This window comes from Palaemon carinicauda, chromosome 17, assembly GCF_036898095.1.
Source record: "Palaemon carinicauda isolate YSFRI2023 chromosome 17, ASM3689809v2, whole genome shotgun sequence".
In the NCBI taxonomy this organism is placed as follows: domain Eukaryota; kingdom Metazoa; phylum Arthropoda; class Malacostraca; order Decapoda; family Palaemonidae; genus Palaemon; species Palaemon carinicauda.
The window spans coordinates 106,665,422-106,685,746 of record NC_090741.1 but is presented as its reverse complement, the minus strand read 5'-3'; the positions used below and the strand labels follow the sequence as shown (position 1 = coordinate 106,685,746).

General features: G+C 47.9%; 1 protein-coding gene across 1 annotated transcript in view; it reads right to left on the bottom strand.

The window, feature by feature from the left end:
• Positions 1 to 20,325, bottom strand: part of HERC2 (E3 ubiquitin-protein ligase HERC2) — a 496,511-nt gene that overhangs the window by 201,917 nt on the left and 274,269 nt on the right. Inside the window, exons 41-42 of the mRNA XM_068391274.1 lie at positions 13,996 to 14,112; positions 13,557 to 13,687 (exon numbers count right to left, since the gene is read on the bottom strand). Of these exons, the coding sequence (XP_068247375.1) occupies positions 13,557 to 13,687; positions 13,996 to 14,112 (248 nt within the window). The remainder of the gene's footprint in view (positions 1 to 13,556; positions 13,688 to 13,995; positions 14,113 to 20,325) is intronic.

The following is a 20,325-nucleotide window of genomic DNA, read 5'->3' as shown; positions in this document are numbered from 1 at the left end:
ATAAGGTTATCCGGGATCTGTGTGTGTGGGAAGCAAAGGTTATCTGTCATACCAGACTCCTGCCTTCAGGACAAATGCCACTGACATATTATTCCAGAAGGTCATGAGAGATACGATATCACAGAGTTCATGCACTCGAAATGGGATGATACAACCATGATCTCATTGGAACATCACAGTTGAAGGTGCACAAGTCTGGAGAGGCAATGTTCTTGGATATCTTATCTATACCCTTTCAGCACAGGAAAAAAACTTTGGTGCTCTGCAAGGGGACACGAGTTCTCTAAGAATAGACACTGTGTCCTTATAGGACAGTCATTATGCAACCCATTACCATGAGATTGGAGTTGTGACGGGCTAGGAGCTGACTCTTAAAACAAAAATTCTGGACATGGAAGAGGAGAGCCTCTCTTCATTGAGAATGACTCACGATATTCAACGTGTCCTATGGTATACTCATCTTAATGGCCAGGCTGAGACTAATGAGTGGTCTTGGGGTCACCACCTATCTGATGGCTGGTCAAGGGTTCATGAGGGTTTGCGTGAGAGACCTGAGGACTCAAGCTACATCCCTATACACTCGAGTTCCAGAAGTAGAAAGATCAATTGAAGATACTCCTAAACCCTGGCTGTTTCCCAAAAAGCAGAGCTCTTCAGTATGACGTATAATTAAAGGTTGCGTGACAGCCTTTTCCGACCGACACTGACAGGCCTCCTCAGCAAAGGAAGATGAGATGAATAATTCATTGCAGAGAGGTATTGCCTGGCAAAATAACAATTCTATGATGCCAAAAGCAGGAAAAGGGTAGTTCTACTGGCACATATAGGGGAATCAGCAAAATTATATTTTCATAATAAAATACATTTTTGAACATACTTACCCGCTGGTTATATAAGAATGGCTAAAGTCCCTAGACGCCCGCCAGAAATTCAGAATCTCGCGGCTATCACAGATATGCCAGGTGTACACTAGCACTGAGGGGCTTGAGTGTCCCAATGATGGGCTGGGCAATGGCGGTGGGATAGTTTATCCACCCTGGCAGGCTCAACCATACCGCTAAGGCCAGTTCTGAGAGACCAGACCAAGACTGGACCCCTATAGGCCTTCTCCTTTATTTTAAGATAGGCAAAGGCAAGGAGAAGGAAAACTCCAAAATCAAACCAAACAAGACCCCAACGGCGGAGCTTACCAGCGCCGGCGGAAGAGGGCAATGCCTGTCGGGCAGGCAACAAGGCGGGCCTTGACATAACAAGAACCCGGCAGCCCGATGCAACCAACATCGGAGAAGCCGCCTGTCTCATATGTCTTGAGCCGCGGTGAAAATGATGTGGGCCAAGTGTGTGTGCGTGGCCGTTGCAAAGCCACGACCACCCAAAACAATATACCTAGCTACTGGCATTCTGTCGTTTCCTCCACCCTTCTTCATCTCTTTCTCACCATCATCATCATCATCATCACCACCAGCAAGTCCTGAGGCGACAGCACCGTGGGTGAAGGGGGCAGGCCTGGATAGCTGGAAGCCCTTAGCCCACGACTGCACTCAGGCGACGAGTCTAAGATTCAGTCGCTCTCTGGTGACGGTGCCGTGACACCAGAGTTCGGCAGCTGGACCCGTGACTGGGCTGGCCTATTGAGGACACCGCAGCCCACACCACATGGGGAGGCCCCTAGAAAAGATGGGGTAAACATCGGACACGGCAAACCCGTCTGGTCAGCTCACCACGGCTGGCGGACATCCCACTAATGCGGTCGAAATAACAAGAAAAAAATATTAACCTTAGGTGCGTGGAACATCCGCACCCTCCAAGACGTGACGAACACCAACCGCCCGGAACGGCGTACAGCCCTCGTCTGCAAGGAGCTAGCCCACTTCAATGTTGATGTGGCGGCTCTTAGCGAGACCAGACTACCCGAAGAGGGCAACATCAGGGAAGCTGGAACAGGCTACACCATCTTCTGGAAAGGCAAGGCCCTAGAGGAGCCTCGCATCCACGGTGTCGGCTTCGCCATCCGTTCCCAGCTAGTGCAGCAGCACAACCTCGCTCCCAAGGCCCTCAGTGAGCGCCTGATGACTGTCCGCATCCCCACCACGCGGGACAGACATCTCACCCTGATCTCTGTCTACGCCCCGACTATGACCTCAACCGATGATAACAAAGCTGCCTTCTACACCCAGCTCGACCGCACCATCCAGGCAGTGCCCGCCAATGACAAGCTCGTTGTGCTTGGCGACTTTAACGCCCGAGTAGGCAAAGACCATCGCCTGTGGGAGGGAATCATCGGCTGCCATGGCATTGGAAATTGCAACGCCAATGGCCAACTCCTACTGGGTCTGAGTGCAGAACACCAACTTGTGGTAACCAACACCATCTTCCAGTTACCAAAGCGACAAAAGACCACATGGAGACACCCACGGTCTAAACACTGGCACACCCTGGACTACGTCCTGACCAGAGCCAGAGACCGAGGAGACGTCCGCATCACCCGATCCATGCCCGGAGCGGACGACTGCTGGACGGACCACAGACTCCTCATCTCCTGACTCTCCGTGACGACCCTACGACCACCCAGAAGGGCACCTGACAGCGTACCACACCAACGCTTTGATTGTAGTAAGCTCCGCAACCCACAGGTGGCACAGAACTACAAGGAGGCCTGCGAGCAATACCTCGCAGACCCTGTGGGTCAGGCCACTGTCGAGCACCACTGGACCACCCTCAGAAACGCCATGGCCCGTGCCGCGGAGGAAACACTAGGCTACACCACCAAGAAACGGCAGGATTGGTTTGATGAGAATGATGCTACCATCTCTCTTCTCATTGCAACCAAACGACAAGCACGCCTGACTTTGGAAAACCAACCAACAGCAGCTAACAAATGTGCTCACAAGGTAGCTGAAGCTGGTTGCCAAAGAGGTATCCGTGAAGCCCAGAACACCTGGTGGCAAAGAAAAGCTGCAGAAATACAGAGTTTCGCTGACCAACGTGACCTGCGCAGCTTCTATGCAGCAACAAAAGAAATATTCGGTCCCACACGGTCATCAGTGGGCAGCCTGAAGGACGCGGATGGGGCCACGACCATCACCGACAGCGAGGGCATCCTGGCCAGGTGGAGGTCTCACTTTGAGAACCTCCTAAATGACCAAGCAGACACCCCAGACGATCTCCTGCGAATGACCCCGCAGCATCCCGTCCGTCACTGGATGGCACTACCACCCTCCATCCATGACTTCAACAAGGCCCTGCAGCGCATGAAGCCCGGCAAAGCCCCAGGGCCAGACAACATCCCGTTGGAGCTCCTCACTCACGGTGGCCCCGGCTTGAGGAAACCGTTTGATGCTCCTTATACTGAAAATAAAGGAGACCAAGACCCCCCCCCAGTGACTTCCGCGATGCAAACATCATTACCATCTTCAAGAAGGGAGACAGGGAGAACTGTAACAACTACCGGGGAATATCACTACTAAGCATCACGAGTAAGATTTTCGCTCGGATTCTCCTTGACCGCCTCCTTATTCTCGCAGAAGACGTCCTGCCAGAGTCCCAGTGCGGCTTTCGACCTTCCCGCGGGACTATAGACATGATCTTCTGTGCGCGACAACTACAAGAGAAGAGCCTCGAACAACAACAGCCCATAATGTTCATCTTCTGGGATTTGAAAAAGGCCTTCGACAAAGTACCTCGACCTGCCATGTGGGCTGTCCTCAAAAGATATGGCTGCCCACCCGATTTTGTCAAGCTGGTGGGTGCCCTCCATGACGGAATGGTTGGAGAGTCTGCCACCAGAACTCTCTTTCAGACCCATTCCCCATCAACGGCGGCCTGAAGCAGGGCTGTGTTCTGGCCCCGACGTGTTTCTCGCTATACACCGCAGCAATGCTCAACGAGATTCCCCCAGACACACCCTCAGTCGACCTACGTTTCCGCATGGATGGAGGCGCTTTCAACCTCGCTAGACTCCGCGCCAGAACCAAGACCACCTTGTGTGCTGTGCGAGAACTGCAGTATGCTGACGACAATGCCACCCCAGGTCAGACGGCAGAGGACCTGCAGTCGTTAGCTGATGCATACAACTCTGCCTACGAACGTTTTGGGATGCAAGTCAACTCAGACAAAACCAAGACCCTCGTCCAACATCCACCAGGACTGATGCTCCCCAACTTCAATACCACAGTGAATGACCAACCATTAGAACAGGTGGACCAGTTCTCCTACCTAGGGAGCATCTTAACATCAGCTCCCACAAGCAAAAAGGACGTGGAGAACAGGATCAGGGCAGCCCACTCCGCCTTTGGCCGACTCAACTGCCGCGTATTTAACAACCACGCACTGACAATGACCACCAAAATAATGGTGTTCAGGGCAGTAGTCCTCTCCACGCTCCTGTATGCATGTGAAACATGGACGCTATATAAAAACGATATTAAAATCCTAGAACGCTTCCAACAAATGAAACTGAGACAGATCTTGAAAATCCCCTGGGAGAGCCACACCACCAACATTGAAGTCTTAGAACGTGCCTCACTGACCAGCGTGAAGGCCACCATCATCCACCACCGCCTCCGCTGGATAGGACACGTGCATAGGATGGATCCATCTAGGCTCCCAAAGAAAATATTCTACGGAGAACTGACCCAGGGCACCAGACCACGAGGAGCCCCGAAAATGCGCTATAAAGATCAACTAAAGCGCACCCTGGCTCTAACTGACATCGATCCTTCCTCATGGGAAGAAACAGCCAGGGACAGGAAAACCTGGAGGAGTACAGTACACCATGGCACCGTGGACTTCGAGGAGAGGAGGAGACAAAATGAGGAGGCTAGGAGGAGAAGAAGGAGAGAGCGATTAGAACAGCCCCGCCCACCACCTACCCTCCCTTGTGAACACTGTCCGCAACTCTTCCACCACAGACTAGGACTTAACAGCCACATCAGGCATAAGCACCCACCCCACAGATAGGAGGCTGATGGCTAACAACAGAACCCAATACTCGGACACGAGTGAGCGCCGACGAGTAGCACCCTCGCCGTAGATAGGTCGAACTATACCAAACCCTTCAGATCTTCCATGCCCCATGGTCTCTAGAGGGGAGGAGGGTGGGTTTTTAACTTATATAACCAGCATGTATGTTAAAAAATTTATTCTATTATAAAAAAGGGATTTTGACGAAGGAAAAATCTATTTCTGGGGAGAGACCTGTGGCGGCCGGTGAAAAGGGTCCTTCTAATATACCTTTTCTGATAAAACCTTCCAATTATACCAGAGAAAGATAAAAGCATGGAATGCAGAGGTTACAACCCTCGCGCGAGCACCTTGTGGGTGTCGTGTATAAAGCAAAGGCGCGTGAAATCCACTATTCACAGGTTGTCTTCCATTTAGTTAATTCCTTCGTCAAAGGGATGGGCCAATACAAAGGCCCTAGCTAACCCACCAGAGCCACGCCACCCACGCCCCGACGCGAGCGCCATCTGAGCAACATCCTTCTTTTTGGACTACGGCATGGTGGAATTTTGTTGTGGTGCTCTCGGCTATTTTCACACTCGTGGATTTATTTCGTCATGTCCGAAGCTCCATCTTCACCCATTCCAATGTTAAGTACCATAGTTTGTTTTGACAGCTTTTTGTAGTACCGGGCTTTTGTTTTATATTCAGTATAGTCTGTTTTATCATTCCCGTCTGGCCCTTCACGGCGGCCATTGTTTGTTTAGGGAATTCATCTTTGTCTGCCCGTTTTGTACTCTGGCACTTAGGTTCTTGGTTAAGTCCCTGGTCTTATGCCTTTTGAACCGTCATTATTATTATGGTTATTATTCCCATGGTACTTTTTGCTAGCAAGTCCAGTCTACGAACAAGTTTAGCATCTAGCTTTATTATAGTTTAGTACCCGCCCCACCGGGGCGTTCGTCAGTCGACTTTTCCATTTAATATGGTTTTAGCAGACGCTATTCTTCGTTCGTAGTCTTATCTTGATGTTACAATTTTATTTTTATACGTTTGTAATAGTGTTGTGTGCTTATTAGTCCTGATTTTGTGTCCAAGAGAGCAAGAGCTTGGGGTTCCCATTTTCTGTTCGCAGTCACGAGTTACTGTACCCCTTTCTCTCGTTTTCTTTCTTAGCTCCGGTGGGTGAGCGGATTTCCCGTTTTCCGTTTTGTGCGTTCAACGGGTTCTCCCTCCCTCACCTCTCCCTCTACGGGTGTATGATAACTTACGAGTTATTTAATTTTGGTTACTTTTCATTAGTTAGCGTTATTTTTAAGTCCGAGTTCCGTCCTCTCCCCGTTACGGCTTGGGAGTAAAAATATAATTTTTAAACATAAGACTTACCCGCTGGTTATATAAGAATGGCTGATTGACACCCTTGGTGATGGGTCAGAGACAGCAACATAATAGGAAATTCACTTAAGAGTTACATAAACAACTTAAGAGGTTTGTACCTGATAAGAAAGCTGACTGCAATGATTCTCTGCCTCATTCTGTCTGCTATCCTTAGGAGATCCAGCGGTCCACCCAGGGGGCTGATGATCTCTAGGAGCTGTCAAACGGTGCCATAACCTATAACATGGCAGGACCTCAACTAATACTTGTTCTGAGCACACTCAAGGAACAAGTTGACCACCTAACCAAACAACAGATTGCTGTAGACTGACGACCAATCTCCACATACAACCATAACTTTACAAGTTCCAAGAGAAAGAATAGGGTATTAGGAAAAGGGAACGTAGTGGCAGATCAAACACCTACTATTGCATTTGCTGCAACGAATGGTCCCAAGGTGTAACAGTGCTCATAGAGAGTCTGAACATGCTTTAAATAATGCGATGCGAATACAGACTTACTTCTCCAGAAAGTCGTATCCATTATACTTTGCAGAGAACGGTTCTGTTTAAAAGCCACTGAAGTCGCTACTGCTCTGACTTCATGCGTCTTCACCTTGAGAAGCCTCTGGTCCACCTCATCACATTGGGCGTGAGCCTCCCTAATCAAGAGCCTTATGAAAAAAGGATAAGGCATTCTTCGACATGGGCAGTGAAGGTTTTCTTACTGCACACCACAGAGCTTCTGAGTTGCCTCTCAAATTCTTTGTTCTGTTCACATAGAATCTTAATGCTTTTACAGGGCAGAGCAATTTCTCCAACTCTTCTCCCACAACATCATATAGATTAGGGATCTCAAAAGACTTAGGCCATGGATGGGAAGGATGTTCATTCTTGGCCAAAAAATCAAGCTGTAAGGAACATATGGCTTTCCCATCTCGGAAACCAATGTCCCTGCTTAAGGCGTGCACTTCACTGACCCTTTTAGCAGTAGCTAAACTAACCAGAAACAGAGTTTTCAAGGTTAGATCCTTAAAGGAGGCCGAGTGCAATGGTTCAAATCAGTCACTCATGAGATATCTAAGAACAACGTCCAGGTTCCAGGCAGGCGATTATGGTTGTCTTTTCTTTGAGGTATCAAAAGACTTAAGAAGATCCTGCAAGTCCTTATTGTTGGAAAGGTCCAAATTTCTGTGTCTAAAGACCGTCACCAACATACTTCTGTAACCTTTGATTGTAGAGGAAGAGAAGTTATGCTTATTCCTGAGGTCTAGAAAGAAATCGGCAATCTGAGCTATAGAGGTACTGGATGAAGACACCGAATTAGCTCTACACCATTCTCTGAATAACTCCCACTTGGACTGATACACCTTGATGGTAGAGGACCTCCTTGCTCTCGCAATAGCCTTGGCTGCCTCCTTCGAAAAACCTCTAGATCTAGCGAGTTTTTCGATAGTCTGAGGGCAGTCAGACGTAGAGCTCGGAGGTTTAGGTGGTTTCTTTCCAAGTGAGGTTGTCTGAGAAGATCTGGTCTTAAGGGAAGGCTTCTCGGAACATCCACCATCCACTCCAGTACCTCTGGAAACCAGCTTCTTGATGGCCTGAAAGGGGCTATTAGAGTCATCCTGGTTCCTTCGTGCAACAAGAACTTCTGCATTACCTTGCATAGGATCTTGAACGGTGGGAATGCATACACCTCCATGTGTGACCAATCCATGAGGAAAGCATCTATGTGCATGGTCTCTAGATCCGGCACTGGCGAACAGTACAATTCTAGTCTTTTCGTCTTTGCTGTTGCGAAAAGATCTACGAGAGGGCGACCCCATAACCGCCACAGACTCTTGCAGGCCTCCAGGTGTAACATCCATTCTGTGGGGAGAACCTGATCTCTCTTGTTGAGTCTGTCGGCACTCACATTCTTGACCCCCTGAATAAAACGAGTCAATAATGTCACCTCCCTTTCCTTCGCCCATACGAGAAGAGGCCTCGCTATCTCGTACAGAGACCACGAGTGGGTCCCACCTTGCTTCGCTATATACACTAGAGCTGTGGTGCTGTCCGCATTGATTTGTACCACCTTGCCCAGGATCTGTTCCTCGAAGCCTTTTAGAGCCAAATGTACTGCCAGGAGTTCCTTCTGATTTTTTGCTCTAACGTCCAAAGACCTGAGATCTCTCTCTTCCCTAATGTCGCTCCCCACCCCGAGTTTGAGGCGTCGGAAAACAACACGAGGTTTGGGCTCTTTTGAGTCAACGACAGGCCCTCCTGTAGTCTGTGCTCGTTGTTCCACCACTGAAGGTGTGATTTTATAGGATCCGTGATGGGAATGCTTTCCCTGTTAAGACTGTCCCCTTTCTTCCAATGCCAATTGAGATGAAACTGAAGGGGGCGTAAATGCAACCTCCCTAGAGACACAAAATTCTCCAATGATGAGAGAGTCCTCAGAAGGCTCATCCATTCCCTCACTGAACTGACGTCCTTCTTTATAAAAGCCTGAAGTTTTAGGAGAGTTGTTTTGATCCTTACAGGCGATGGAAATGCCTGAAAACTACGACTCTGAATCTCCATCCCCAAATAAAGAATCTTCTGGGATGGAGTCAGTTGTGATTTTTTCGAAATCACTAAGAGTCCTAAGTCCTTGGTCAATTCCAATGTCATTTGTAGGTCCTTCAAACAGCCATCGGCTGAGGTGGCTCTTATAAGCCAATCGTCCAGGTACAGGGAGGCCTTGATGCCCCTTGAATGCAACATGCTTGCTACATTCAGCATGATTTTCGTGAACAATAGAGGAGCTGTGCTGAGACCGAAACATAAGGCTCTGAATTGGAAGACCTTGTTTCCGTACATAAACCTCAGATAACGTCTGCAGCTGGGGTGTATTGGAATATGGAAGTAGGCATCTTGGAGATCCAATGAGACCATCCAATCGCCCTTCCTTACCGCTGCTAAAACCGTCTTCTGGGTTTCCATGGTAAACTTCGAGTTCTGGACGTAGCCATTGAGAACACTTACGTCCAGAACTGGTCTCCATTCTCCTGAACTCTTGGGTACTAAAACCCCGGCGATGTTAAATCCTGCACCCTCTCTATCGCTCGCTTCTCCAGTAACAGAGACATCTGAAGCTGCATGGCCTGCCTCTTTGGCCCCTCCCTGTATCTGGGCGAAAGATCCACAGGATCTGTGACTAGTGGGGGGTTTGATAAAAAAGGAATCTTGTATCCCTCCTTCAACACTAGGACGGACCAAGGGTTCGCTCCATTCCTCTCCAAAGCCTTCCAGAAGTAATTCAGCCTAGCCCCTACTGATGTCTGAAGGATAGGGCAGTCACACTCTACCTCGGCCGGTCTTAGTTCCTCTCTTCTTAGGTTTCCTTCCGTCGGACCTGAAGTTACCTCTTCCAGTAGGTTTACCCCGAAAGGGCTGAGAGGATCGTACCCCTGAAGTGCATTCTTTAGGTTTACGGGAAGAAAAAGAAGGCAGAACTTTCCTGGCCGTATCAGCCACTAGATCATGAGTAGCCTTTTGGGTTAATGCAGTGGCAGCTTCCCCTGCCAACTCTTGTGGGAATAGCGTCGAAGACAAGGGAGAGAATAGCAACTCCGATCTCTGGTAAGAGGAACTCCCGCAGAGAGGAAGGAACACATAGTGGCCCTCTTCTTTATCACTCCAGCCGTGAAGAGAGCAGCCAACTCGTGGGAGCCATCCCTGACCCCCTTGTCCATACAGGACATCAAATGAATGAGACTGCTCGTGTCCGCGCCTTTCATGTCAGAGACCTTTCTTCCTAGGGCTCCCAAAGACCAATCTAAATAGTTAAAAACTTTAAAGGCCCTGAACATGCCCTTAAGCAGATGATCAAACTCTGTCATTGACCACCACACTTTAGGTTTTCTCAAGGCCAGTCGACAAGAGGAATCCACCAGGCTTGAGAAGTCTCCCTGGGCAGAGGCAGGAACTCCCAAGCCCAGAACTTCCCCTGTCTCATACCACATACTGGATTTGGAGGCCAATCTCGCGGGTGGAAAGGCAAAGCTTGTCTTGCCGAGAGCCTTCTTAGACTCCATCCAAGTTCCCATCAGTTTCAAAGCTCTTTTAGAAGAGCGCGAGAGCACCATCTTCGTAAACAAAGGCACTTTAGTGGCCTTCCCCAAGGTAAATTCAGATGGGGGAGAACGTGGCGCCACAGGAGTGAAGTGGTCAGGAAAAAGTCCCGTGAAAACCAGCAAGTCTTTTGAGGTCCACTGAAAGTTAAAGTTTCTCTTCCTCTCCCTCAGAAACATCTTCCAGAGGTTCGTCCGGGCAAGATACCTCATCTGGTTCCTCTTCAGACAATTCAGCTGTAGCCGCCGCGTCCTGAACCGAAGCGTCAGTGTCGAAATGGGAGCGTTTGCCCTGTACTACGTCTCCCTCTATCTGGCGAGCACAAGTCTTACGCCTAACATCACGTTCAGTTTGGGAAATGGCATCTAACTGAACAGGCGCGGTCGAAGTAGACTGATGTGCGACGTCAAGAATGGACTAACGGGAGGCATCAAGGTTTAACTGACGTGAGCCGTCGCGATGACGCGAGGTGTCAGGTTGACGCTGACGCTCCGTGCCGTCATAAGACAACTGACGTGAGCCGTCGCGTTGACGCGTAGTGTCTGCCTGTTGTTGACGCGTAGGGTCTGCCTGCTGTTGACGCTGACACTCAGTCGTATCAAGAGTAGACTGCCTTGAGGCGTCACGGTGACGCGGTGCGTCTACTTGCCGCCGCTGCCGTTCAGCATCACGTACATCATCTTGCCGCTTGGCAGCTCATTCTATCGCTAGCCGAACGTCAACATTCTTGGAGTAGAAAACGTTCGGAGAAAGTTATTTGCTGTGCAGCAGCCCCCTGAAGTGACACATCCCTCTCACCCTGCCGATGAACACTGCGATTGGGAGATCGCCTGTGCGATAACGCGTCAGCACCAGAGACAACAGGCCGCCTGTGCGACAACGGATCCGAAACAGAAGCCTGACGCCCAACAGCACTGCTAACCGCAGGTTGATAAGATCGCATCAACGAGAGCTGCTGTTTCATACCCAATAACATTGACCATTTCGGATAGCTGCTATGCAATACATCAGGAGTCTTTTCTAATGGAAAATCACCTTCTACCTCGCTTCCATATCGCCTCCCACTTTCGGGCGACGAAAGCCAGTCTGACGAAAGCCAGTCTGACGGAAGTGGTGGTGCATGAACTGTCACATCAGAAACAGGCATCAGCTCCGAGTCTGACAGAATTATATCAAGATCCACATCAGAACCCCTGTCAGAGCGTTTCGCAGGCGAGCAACCCTCAGGGGACTGAAAACGCTCAGGCATATCCCAGTTACTACAGCCCAGCTGTGGAGGCGATTCGCGCTGCTGAACGACTGCATGAGTTCTTTTAAGCGGTCGAGAGGCTTGACGCCAGACCTCGCCAACCGAACCTTCATTCGAGGAAGGTGATAACGCATCAACCTCATCTTTCCTATGATGAGGGTGAGCGACCTGTGTTACGACAGCAGGAACGCTCGAGGGGACGTCTGCACGATTGATGATGCCTCTCGTTCCCTTTTGCCGTCCGATATTACTTCTCCCATGGGTTCGGGAACTTGAAAGAGGTCGTAGGCTGGGCGAACGACAGGATCGTGCAGACGCACCCTCCACAACACTAAACACATTTGAAACACTTTTCACATTCGGACAAGATCTTTTTTTTGTCCGCAGCTAACGATTCAACTCTTTCACCGAGACCCTGAATCGCCGTTAACATATCCTTCATAGAAGGTTCCTTCGGTTGTTGATCTACCACTACGGGGGAAGGAATAGGATCAATGACATTAGGTAAGGACAAATCAACAGAACGAGATGAACTGCGCCTAACCCTGTCGCCCTCTTATCTTTTAATGTAACGTTCATAAGTTACCCACTCGTTATCGGTTAGCGAAAAGCATTCATCACACTGATCCCCAAATGAACATGATTTTCCCCTACATTTAACACAAATACTATGAGGGTCCACAGAAGCCTTAGGAAGTCGAGTACGAAAACCTTTAACACACTTTCGTAACACAGGGGAGGGGTTGGCCATATTGAATTGATAAGAGAGAAACCAAAAACATAAACAAAGGTTAAATTACTTAAATAAACCTAAAACAAAAAATATTTCAAGATAAAATTAAAAGGAAATCAATTATGCAAAAGCCCAAACTCAAAAAATGGAGTACATCACCAAATAACCGTCCAAAACAGAGTAAGTTTCGAGAGAATTTCCAATTGTTCCAGCCAGCAATGGTGGCAGAGAAGATCTGAAGGCTTTGGTATAGTTCGACCTATCTACCGCGAGGGCGCTAGTGTACTCCTGGCATATCTGTGATAGCCGCGAGATTTTGAATTTCTGCCGGGTGTCTAGAGACTTTAGCCTTTCTTATACAACCAGCGGGTAAGTCTTATGTTTAAAATCCAGATATCACCCCAACTGTGGCACTCAAGAGCCATCAATGTAACATGAAATCGAAATCTTCCACAAACCAAGATAAGTAAGCCAAGTGATCTTGTGGAGAGGTTAAGGTATCAAGAGGATCTGGTGTGTTGGGAGGTGACCCGAATGCTATCGACTTCCCTAGAATGAGAAAGTAGCTTACTGGAAAATGTTCAAGAACTGAAGTTCTGAATCAGCTGGGGCACAAAATGGGTCTTTTGATGGCGATACCAACAAAGTAAGAAGCCTTTCCACCATGCTTGAAAGTAAGGAGTTACTGACCCTACTTCATGCCCCTAGTGAATAAGCGTATCTTGCAGAACATTCCTCTAGTTGGAACTGATCTTGCGTACAATTCTATCGCATAGTAAGCTGCCCAATAATTTCAACCTTGACCCAAATAATTATTGGTCACTTCCTGTCAACGTAAGCTTTCAAAAGACTGCTTACCCTCTTCCCATCCACAATTCTATTTCATATCACTTTCACTGGTGATTTCAGATAACAGTACTTCTCAGGTCATGTTTATCATTCAAAAACTTTTAAAAACCTTTACATATCTCTCTTTTCTAAAATAAGACCACTTAAAAGTCATCATAAATTTCTGTGAATCTTCACTAATTTTTAAGTGTTAAATTGAATGAAGATAGCAGCTGACTGAAAGAAAATAAATTTGGTTAATTTCTTACATCAAGGATGAATACAGTATTGTACATTCATGAATTCTTACCATGATAGTGTTTCATACCTGCTGTATTCTAAGTAATGTCGGAGATAACGTCACTGGTGCAGGTACATGAAGGCTTCTCGAGTAGTCCCCAGCAATTGCCACAAGCGAAACCCACACTTGGACACAAGCTGCTGTTACACTTAGACGATCTGTGGAAAAATCCTGTAGCTTTAGCAAATATTTCCCATTTCTTTTGTTATGACTAAATCAGCTGAAGTCTTCAAAACATATTGATTTTACTAAGTACCCTTAATACTGAGAAAAAAAAAAACTTGATTAACTGACTACAGAGTAACTACAATGAGTGCTCATCATACAAAGAAAAAAGTTTAAGTATCATGCATATGAAATTTCACAGGCAAAAATTATATGACAAAAATAAAATTAAACAGCTATATTGCATCCTAACTTTTATAAAATTTGTCACGATCTTACTGTGACAAATAGGAGGACATACCAATGGCAAATCTTCTTGTTGGGGAAGGAACCACAGCAGACATGCTCAGCTTCATGAGGGAGCCTCCATCGTGCGGTTGAACGTAAACTTTGTGGTGGCCAATTCTAGCAATTGTGCCTGTTAACATATGCAGTAGTGTATCAAATTTCAAATAAAAACCAACTACGAATGTTTTTTACAAAAATCCACAGGAAGTTCATAGGTATAATAACAGTTTTACAATATGAAATTACGACAGAATGTAACATATATTTACGTTTGAAGTCAAAATTCGTTCAATATTACTTAACCTACAAAAAAATCTAAGCCATTAAATACTAGAAATTTGCTTTAAAGCATACAACACTATCTTTAACACATAAAATGCAAAACTCTTATAAAACTTATCTTCAATAAACCTATGACCTAATTAAAGGTATACTGTAGTTAACAACTTATAGTACGCACTGTATAATGTTTAAAGATTGACAAATTCAACATATCTTTCATGATGGTTCTTGATGATTATTTGCTCTATGCTAACAGAATCAATATCAGATTTTCAAGGCTACAAACAGCATATAAATTTAAATAAAAATGATATTTTCCTTATAAAATAAATTTTTGAATATACTTACCCGGTGAATATATAATAGCTGACGTCTCCGACGGCCCGACAGATCCAAAAAACTCGCGAGCGATCGCCGTGAAGGTTGCGGGTGTGCCCACCAGCGCCGACTATCAGCCAGATACCGCATATACTTGTCAACCACTCCAGTTCTTCTCAGTCCGCTGGGTCTCTATCGGGGAGGAAGGGAGGGCCTTTAATCTTATATATTCACCGGGTAAGTATATTCAAAAATTTATTTTATAAGGAAAATATCATTTTTAAATATTAAACTTAGCCGGTGAATATATAATAGCTGATTCACACCCATGGTGGTGGGTAGAGACCAGTATTAATACAATAAAGGCTTATATGCTCAGAGTTTTTTGACAAATATTTCATAAAAAACCAACTTAAGTATAGGTACCTGGTAAGGAAGCTGACTCTGATGATTACTCTGCCTCATTAGTCCGCTTTCCTCACAAAGCCCAGCCATCCTTCCAGGATGCTGAAAGACTTCCAGGAGCTGTTATATCCAGGGCGAACACCCCTATAACAGGACCTCATCAATACCCTTAATCTGGGCGCTCTCAAGAAACAACATTTGACCACCCGCCAAATCAAAAAGGATGCGAAAGACTTCCTAATCTTCCGGACAACCCAAGACAAGATTAAAAAACATTTCAAGAGAATATTAAAAGGATATTGGGATTAAGGGAATGTAGTGGTAGAACCCTTACCCACTACTGCACTCGCTGCAACGAATGGACCCAGGGTGTAGCAGTCCTCATAAAGAGTCTGGACGTCTTTTAAGTAAAATGAAGCGAACACTGACTTGCTCCTCCAAAAGGTCGCGTCCATAATACTTCGAAGAGATCTGTTTTGCTTAAAAGCTACCGAAGTTGCTATTGCTCTCACTTCGTGAGTCTTGACCTTAAGCAAACAACGATCTTTCTCATTTAAATGAGAATGTGCCTCCCGGATTAAAAATCTAATAAAGTACGATAACGCATTTTTAGACATGGGCAATGAGGGCTTCTTAACGGAGCACCATAAGGCCTCAGAACCATCTCGTATAGGTTTAGTTCGGGCTAAGTAAAACTTAAGAGCTCTAACGGGGCACAGCACTCTTTCAACTTCATTACCTACGATTTCTGACAGACTAGGTATTTCAAAAGATTTAGGCCAAGGACGAGAAGGCAGTTCGTTCTTGGCCAAAAAACCAAGTTGAAGAGAACATATAGCTTTATTCGTAGAGAAGCCGATGTTCTTACTAAAGGCATGGATCTCACTGACCCTTTTAGCCGAAGCCAAGCTCACTAAAAAAAGTGTCTTGAGGGTGAGATCCTTCAGGGAGGCTGAATGTAATGGCTCAAACCTGTCTGACATTAGGAACTGCAGGACCACGTCTAAGTTCCAAGCAGGAGTTGACATACGACGCTCCTTAGAGGTCTCGAAAGACTTAAGGAGGTCTTGGAGATCTTTGTTATTTGACAGATCCAAGCCTCTATGTCTGAAAACAGAAGCCAACATGCTCCTGTAGCCTTTAATGGTGGGAGCAGAGAAGGAGCGAACATTTCTCAGATGCAGGAGAAAGTCCGCAATTTGCGCTACAGAGGTACTGGAAGAGGAAATAGAGGAGGACTTGCACCACTCTCTAAAGACCTCCCACTTCGACTGGTAGACCTTGATAGTAGATGATCTCCTAGCCCTCGCGATCACTCTGGCTGCCTCCTTCGAAAATCCTCGAGCTCTTGAGAGTCTTTCGATAGTCTGAAGGCAGTCAGACGAAGCGCGGGGAGGCTTTGATGAAGCCTCCTTACGTGAGGCTGCCGTAAGAGATCCATCCGTAAGGGCAGACTCCTTGGGACGTCTACCAGCCATAGAAGTACCTCTGTGAACCACTCTCTCGCGGGCCAGAGGGGAGCAACCAACGTCAACCTTGTCCCTTCGTGAGAGGCGAACTTCTGTAACACCTTGTTGATGATCTTGAACGGCGGAAATGCGTAAGCCTCCAGGTGAGACCAGTCCAACAGAAAGGCATCTATGTGGGCCGCCTCTGGATCTGGGACTGGAGAGCAATAAGTCGGGAGCCTTTTGGTCAGTGAGGTTGCAAAGAGGTCTATGGTGGGCTGACCCCAAGTCATCCAAAGACTCTTGCACACATCCTTGTGGAGGGTCCATTCTGTAGGGATCACCTGACCCTTCCAACTGAGACAGTCCGCCAAGACGTTCAATTTCCCTTGGACGAACCTCGTCAACAGTGAGATGCCTCGATCTTTTGACCAGATGAGGAGGTCCCTTGCGATGACGAACAGAGCGTGGGAGTGAGTGCCTCCTTGCTTGGAGATGTACGCCAAGGCCGTGGTGTTGTCCGCATTCACTTCTACCACCTTGTTTCGAAGAAGACTCTCGAAACTCGTCAGTGCTAAGTGAACAGCCAACAGCTCCTTGCAGTTGATGTGAAGGCTCCTCTGATCTGTCGTCCAAAGACCCGAACATTCCAGACTGTCCAGAGTCGCTCCCCAACCCAAATCCGACACGTCTGAAAATAACACGTGGTTTGGGTTCTTTACTGCCAGGGACAGACCTTCTCGAAGACGTATATTGCTGTCCCACCAGCTCAGGCAAGTCTTGATTGGTTCGGAGATCGGGATCGAGACCGCCTCCAAAGTTTTGTCCTTGTTCCAATGGGAGTCTAAATGGAACTGGAGAGGGCGAAGGTGAAGTCTCCCTAGAGAGATAAACTGTTCCAGGGATGATAGCGTCCCTAGGAGGCTCATCCAACTTCTCACAGAGCAATGGTCTTTCTCTAGCATGAGACGGACTTTGAGCAAGGCTTGCTCTATCCTGGTGGCAGACGGAAAAGCCCGAAAAGCTAGACTCTGTATCTCCATCCCCAAATAGAGAATCGTTTGGGAGGGAGTCAGCTGAGACTTCTCTATGTTCACCAACAGGCCCAACTCCTTTGCAAGATCCAACATCCATTGAAGGTCCTGCAGACAGCGATGACGGGACGACGCTCTGAGCAGCCAGTCGTCCAGGTACAGGGAGGCTCGAATCCCCGACAAATGTAGAAATTTTGCTACATTTCTCATGAGCCTCGTAAAAACAAGAGGAGCAGGGCTGAGGCCGAAGCACAGTGCTCGGAATTGGTACACCACATTCCTGTATACAAACCTCAGATACGGTTGAGAATCCGGGTGTATAGGAATGTGGAAGTACGCATCCTGCAGGTCGAGAGAGACCATCCAGTCTCCTTCTCTGACTGCTGCTAGAACGGATTTGGTGGTCTCCATCGTAAATTTTGTTTTGACAACAAAAACGTTGAGAGCACTGACATCCAGCACCGGCCTCCAACCTCCTGTATGCTTTGGAACTAGGAAGAGACGGTTGTAAAACCCCGGTGATTGAAGGTCCGAGACTTTCACCACCGCTCCCTTCTCTAGCAACTGAGACACCTGCAGATGTAGTGCCTGTCTCTTTGACTCCTCTCGATACCTGGGAGAGAGGTCTATAGGAACTTTTACTAGAGGAGGTCTCCGTACAAAAGGTATTTTGTACCCCTCCTTTAGCAACAAAACAGACTCCCGGTCTGCACCCCTCTTCTCCCAGGCCTGCCAGAAGTTGGTTAATCTGGCCCCTACCGCTGTCTGAGGACGTGGGCAGTCAGACTCTGCCACGGGAGGACTTAGATCCTCTCCTCTTACCTCTCTTACTATCGGCACGAGCGCCTCCCTTACTGGGAGCTCTGCCACGAAAGGGCGGGATAAATCTCGTCGCTGGAGTATCGAACTTAGGTCTAACGACATAAGAAGATGAAGGAGCAGCCTTACGCGCTGACGTAGCCATCAAGTCATGGGTATCCTTTTGTACTAGAGACGCTGCGATATCCTTAATCAACTGCTGTGGGAACAAGGCAGATGATAACGGCGCAAAGAGAAGCTCCGACCTTTGACAGGGAGTTACTCCTGCAGACAGGAACGAACAAAGAGTCTCCCTCTTCTTAAGGACTCCTGCCGTAAACGTAGCAGCGAGTTCATTAGAGCCATCACGGATAGCTTTGTCCATGCAGGACATAATTTGCACAGATACATCACGGTCGGCTGAAGAGATCTTCCTGCTCAAGGCTCCCAGCGACCAATCCAAGAAATTAAAAAACTTCAAAGGCCCTATAGACCCCTTTGAGGAGATGATCAAGGTCCGAAGAGGACCAGCAAACTTTTGAGTGTCTCATGGCCAGACGACGGGGAGAGTCTACGAGGCTTGATAAGTCTCCCTGGGCAGAGGCAGGAACTCCCAAGCCGAGAACTTCTCCCGTGTCATACCAGACGCTCGCTCAAGAAGCCAGTTTAAAAGGGGGGAAAGCAAAGGCTGTCTTCCCCAAACTCCTCCTGGTCATCAACCAGTCGCCTAGTAAACGCAAAGCTCTCTTAGAAGAGCGAGAGAGCACTAGCTTAGTACACGACGGCGTCGAAGCAGCTAGGCTCAGCGTGAACTCTGACGGAGGCGAACGAGGAGCAGCAGTCACAAAATGGTTAGGAAAAAGTTCCTTAAAAATCAGCATGATCTTTTTAAAATCAAGAGAGGGCTGAGCAACTTTAGGCTCCTCTCCATCCGAAAAAGTCCCCAAAGGCATATCAGTTGGAAGGGGATCAGCGACTTCCTCATCCGACGGAACTTCGTCCGACAACTGCCGAGTCTCATGATACGGAGAGACATGCCGAGGAGGCAACGCTTGACAGGCAATGTCAACAAGCGACGGAGCAGCAGCAACAGCTGAGGAAACGTCACGCCGTGGCTGTAAAGACTGAAAGTCTTGTGACTGACCAGCAACAACAGTTTGAGTTGAATGTCGCTCGACATCACGTCGAGACTGCATTGACTGCAGGGTCTGAGCAGGCAAAACAACTTCCGATTGCGGTGACAGACGCTCAACGTCACGTCGAGGCAACGGAGTCGGTCGGCGAACGTCAGTGCGGGGCTGTAGTGGCAGCTGCTGAACGTCAGTCCGAGACTGTAGCAAAGGGGGTTCCACGTCACGTGACTGACGTGAAAGACGAGGAACACGACTAGCATCGCGTTTCAAAGCAGTAGAAACGTTAGTACTAACATCAAACGGACGAGAAAACACTCGTTTAGGCGGCTGAAGGCCAGAGTCACGTTCATCGCACTGACGAACCGCAAGCAAAGGATCATCGTGAACCTGTCCATGCTCATAATCTTCCATAAGGGAGGAAAGCTTAGACTGCATGTCCCGCAGGACAACCCACTTCGGGTCAACGGGAGTCGGAACGGGCCGTGACGTCGGTAACGTCTGCGCTGGCCAAACATTGCCTCTACCGAGACCCTCGGACTTCGTGTTACGCTTTCGCTTAACAGGCGAACAGTCATCCGATGACTGCAAGTGGTCAGAGCTGCCCCAATGGCTACAGCCAGGACGCTGGACCTGTCCTGAAGGGACTGACTTGCGCTTTAAGGGCCTAGATACCTTGCGCCAAGGTTTCTTATGCGACAAGTCGTCAGAGGACGAGGAGAACTTAGTCTCACCCGTCTTATGGTAAGGACGTTCTTGACGAGAAACGTCTGATACCAAAGAGGGAACGTCTGTGCGCTGGTTTACACCTCTCGCCCCCTTAAGTCCTACGACATTACTTCTCCCTGGTGCAGGGGAGCCTGAAAGAGGTCTCGGACTAGGGGAGCGACAAGCACGAACAGACGAACCCTTGGTCGCAACACTAAAC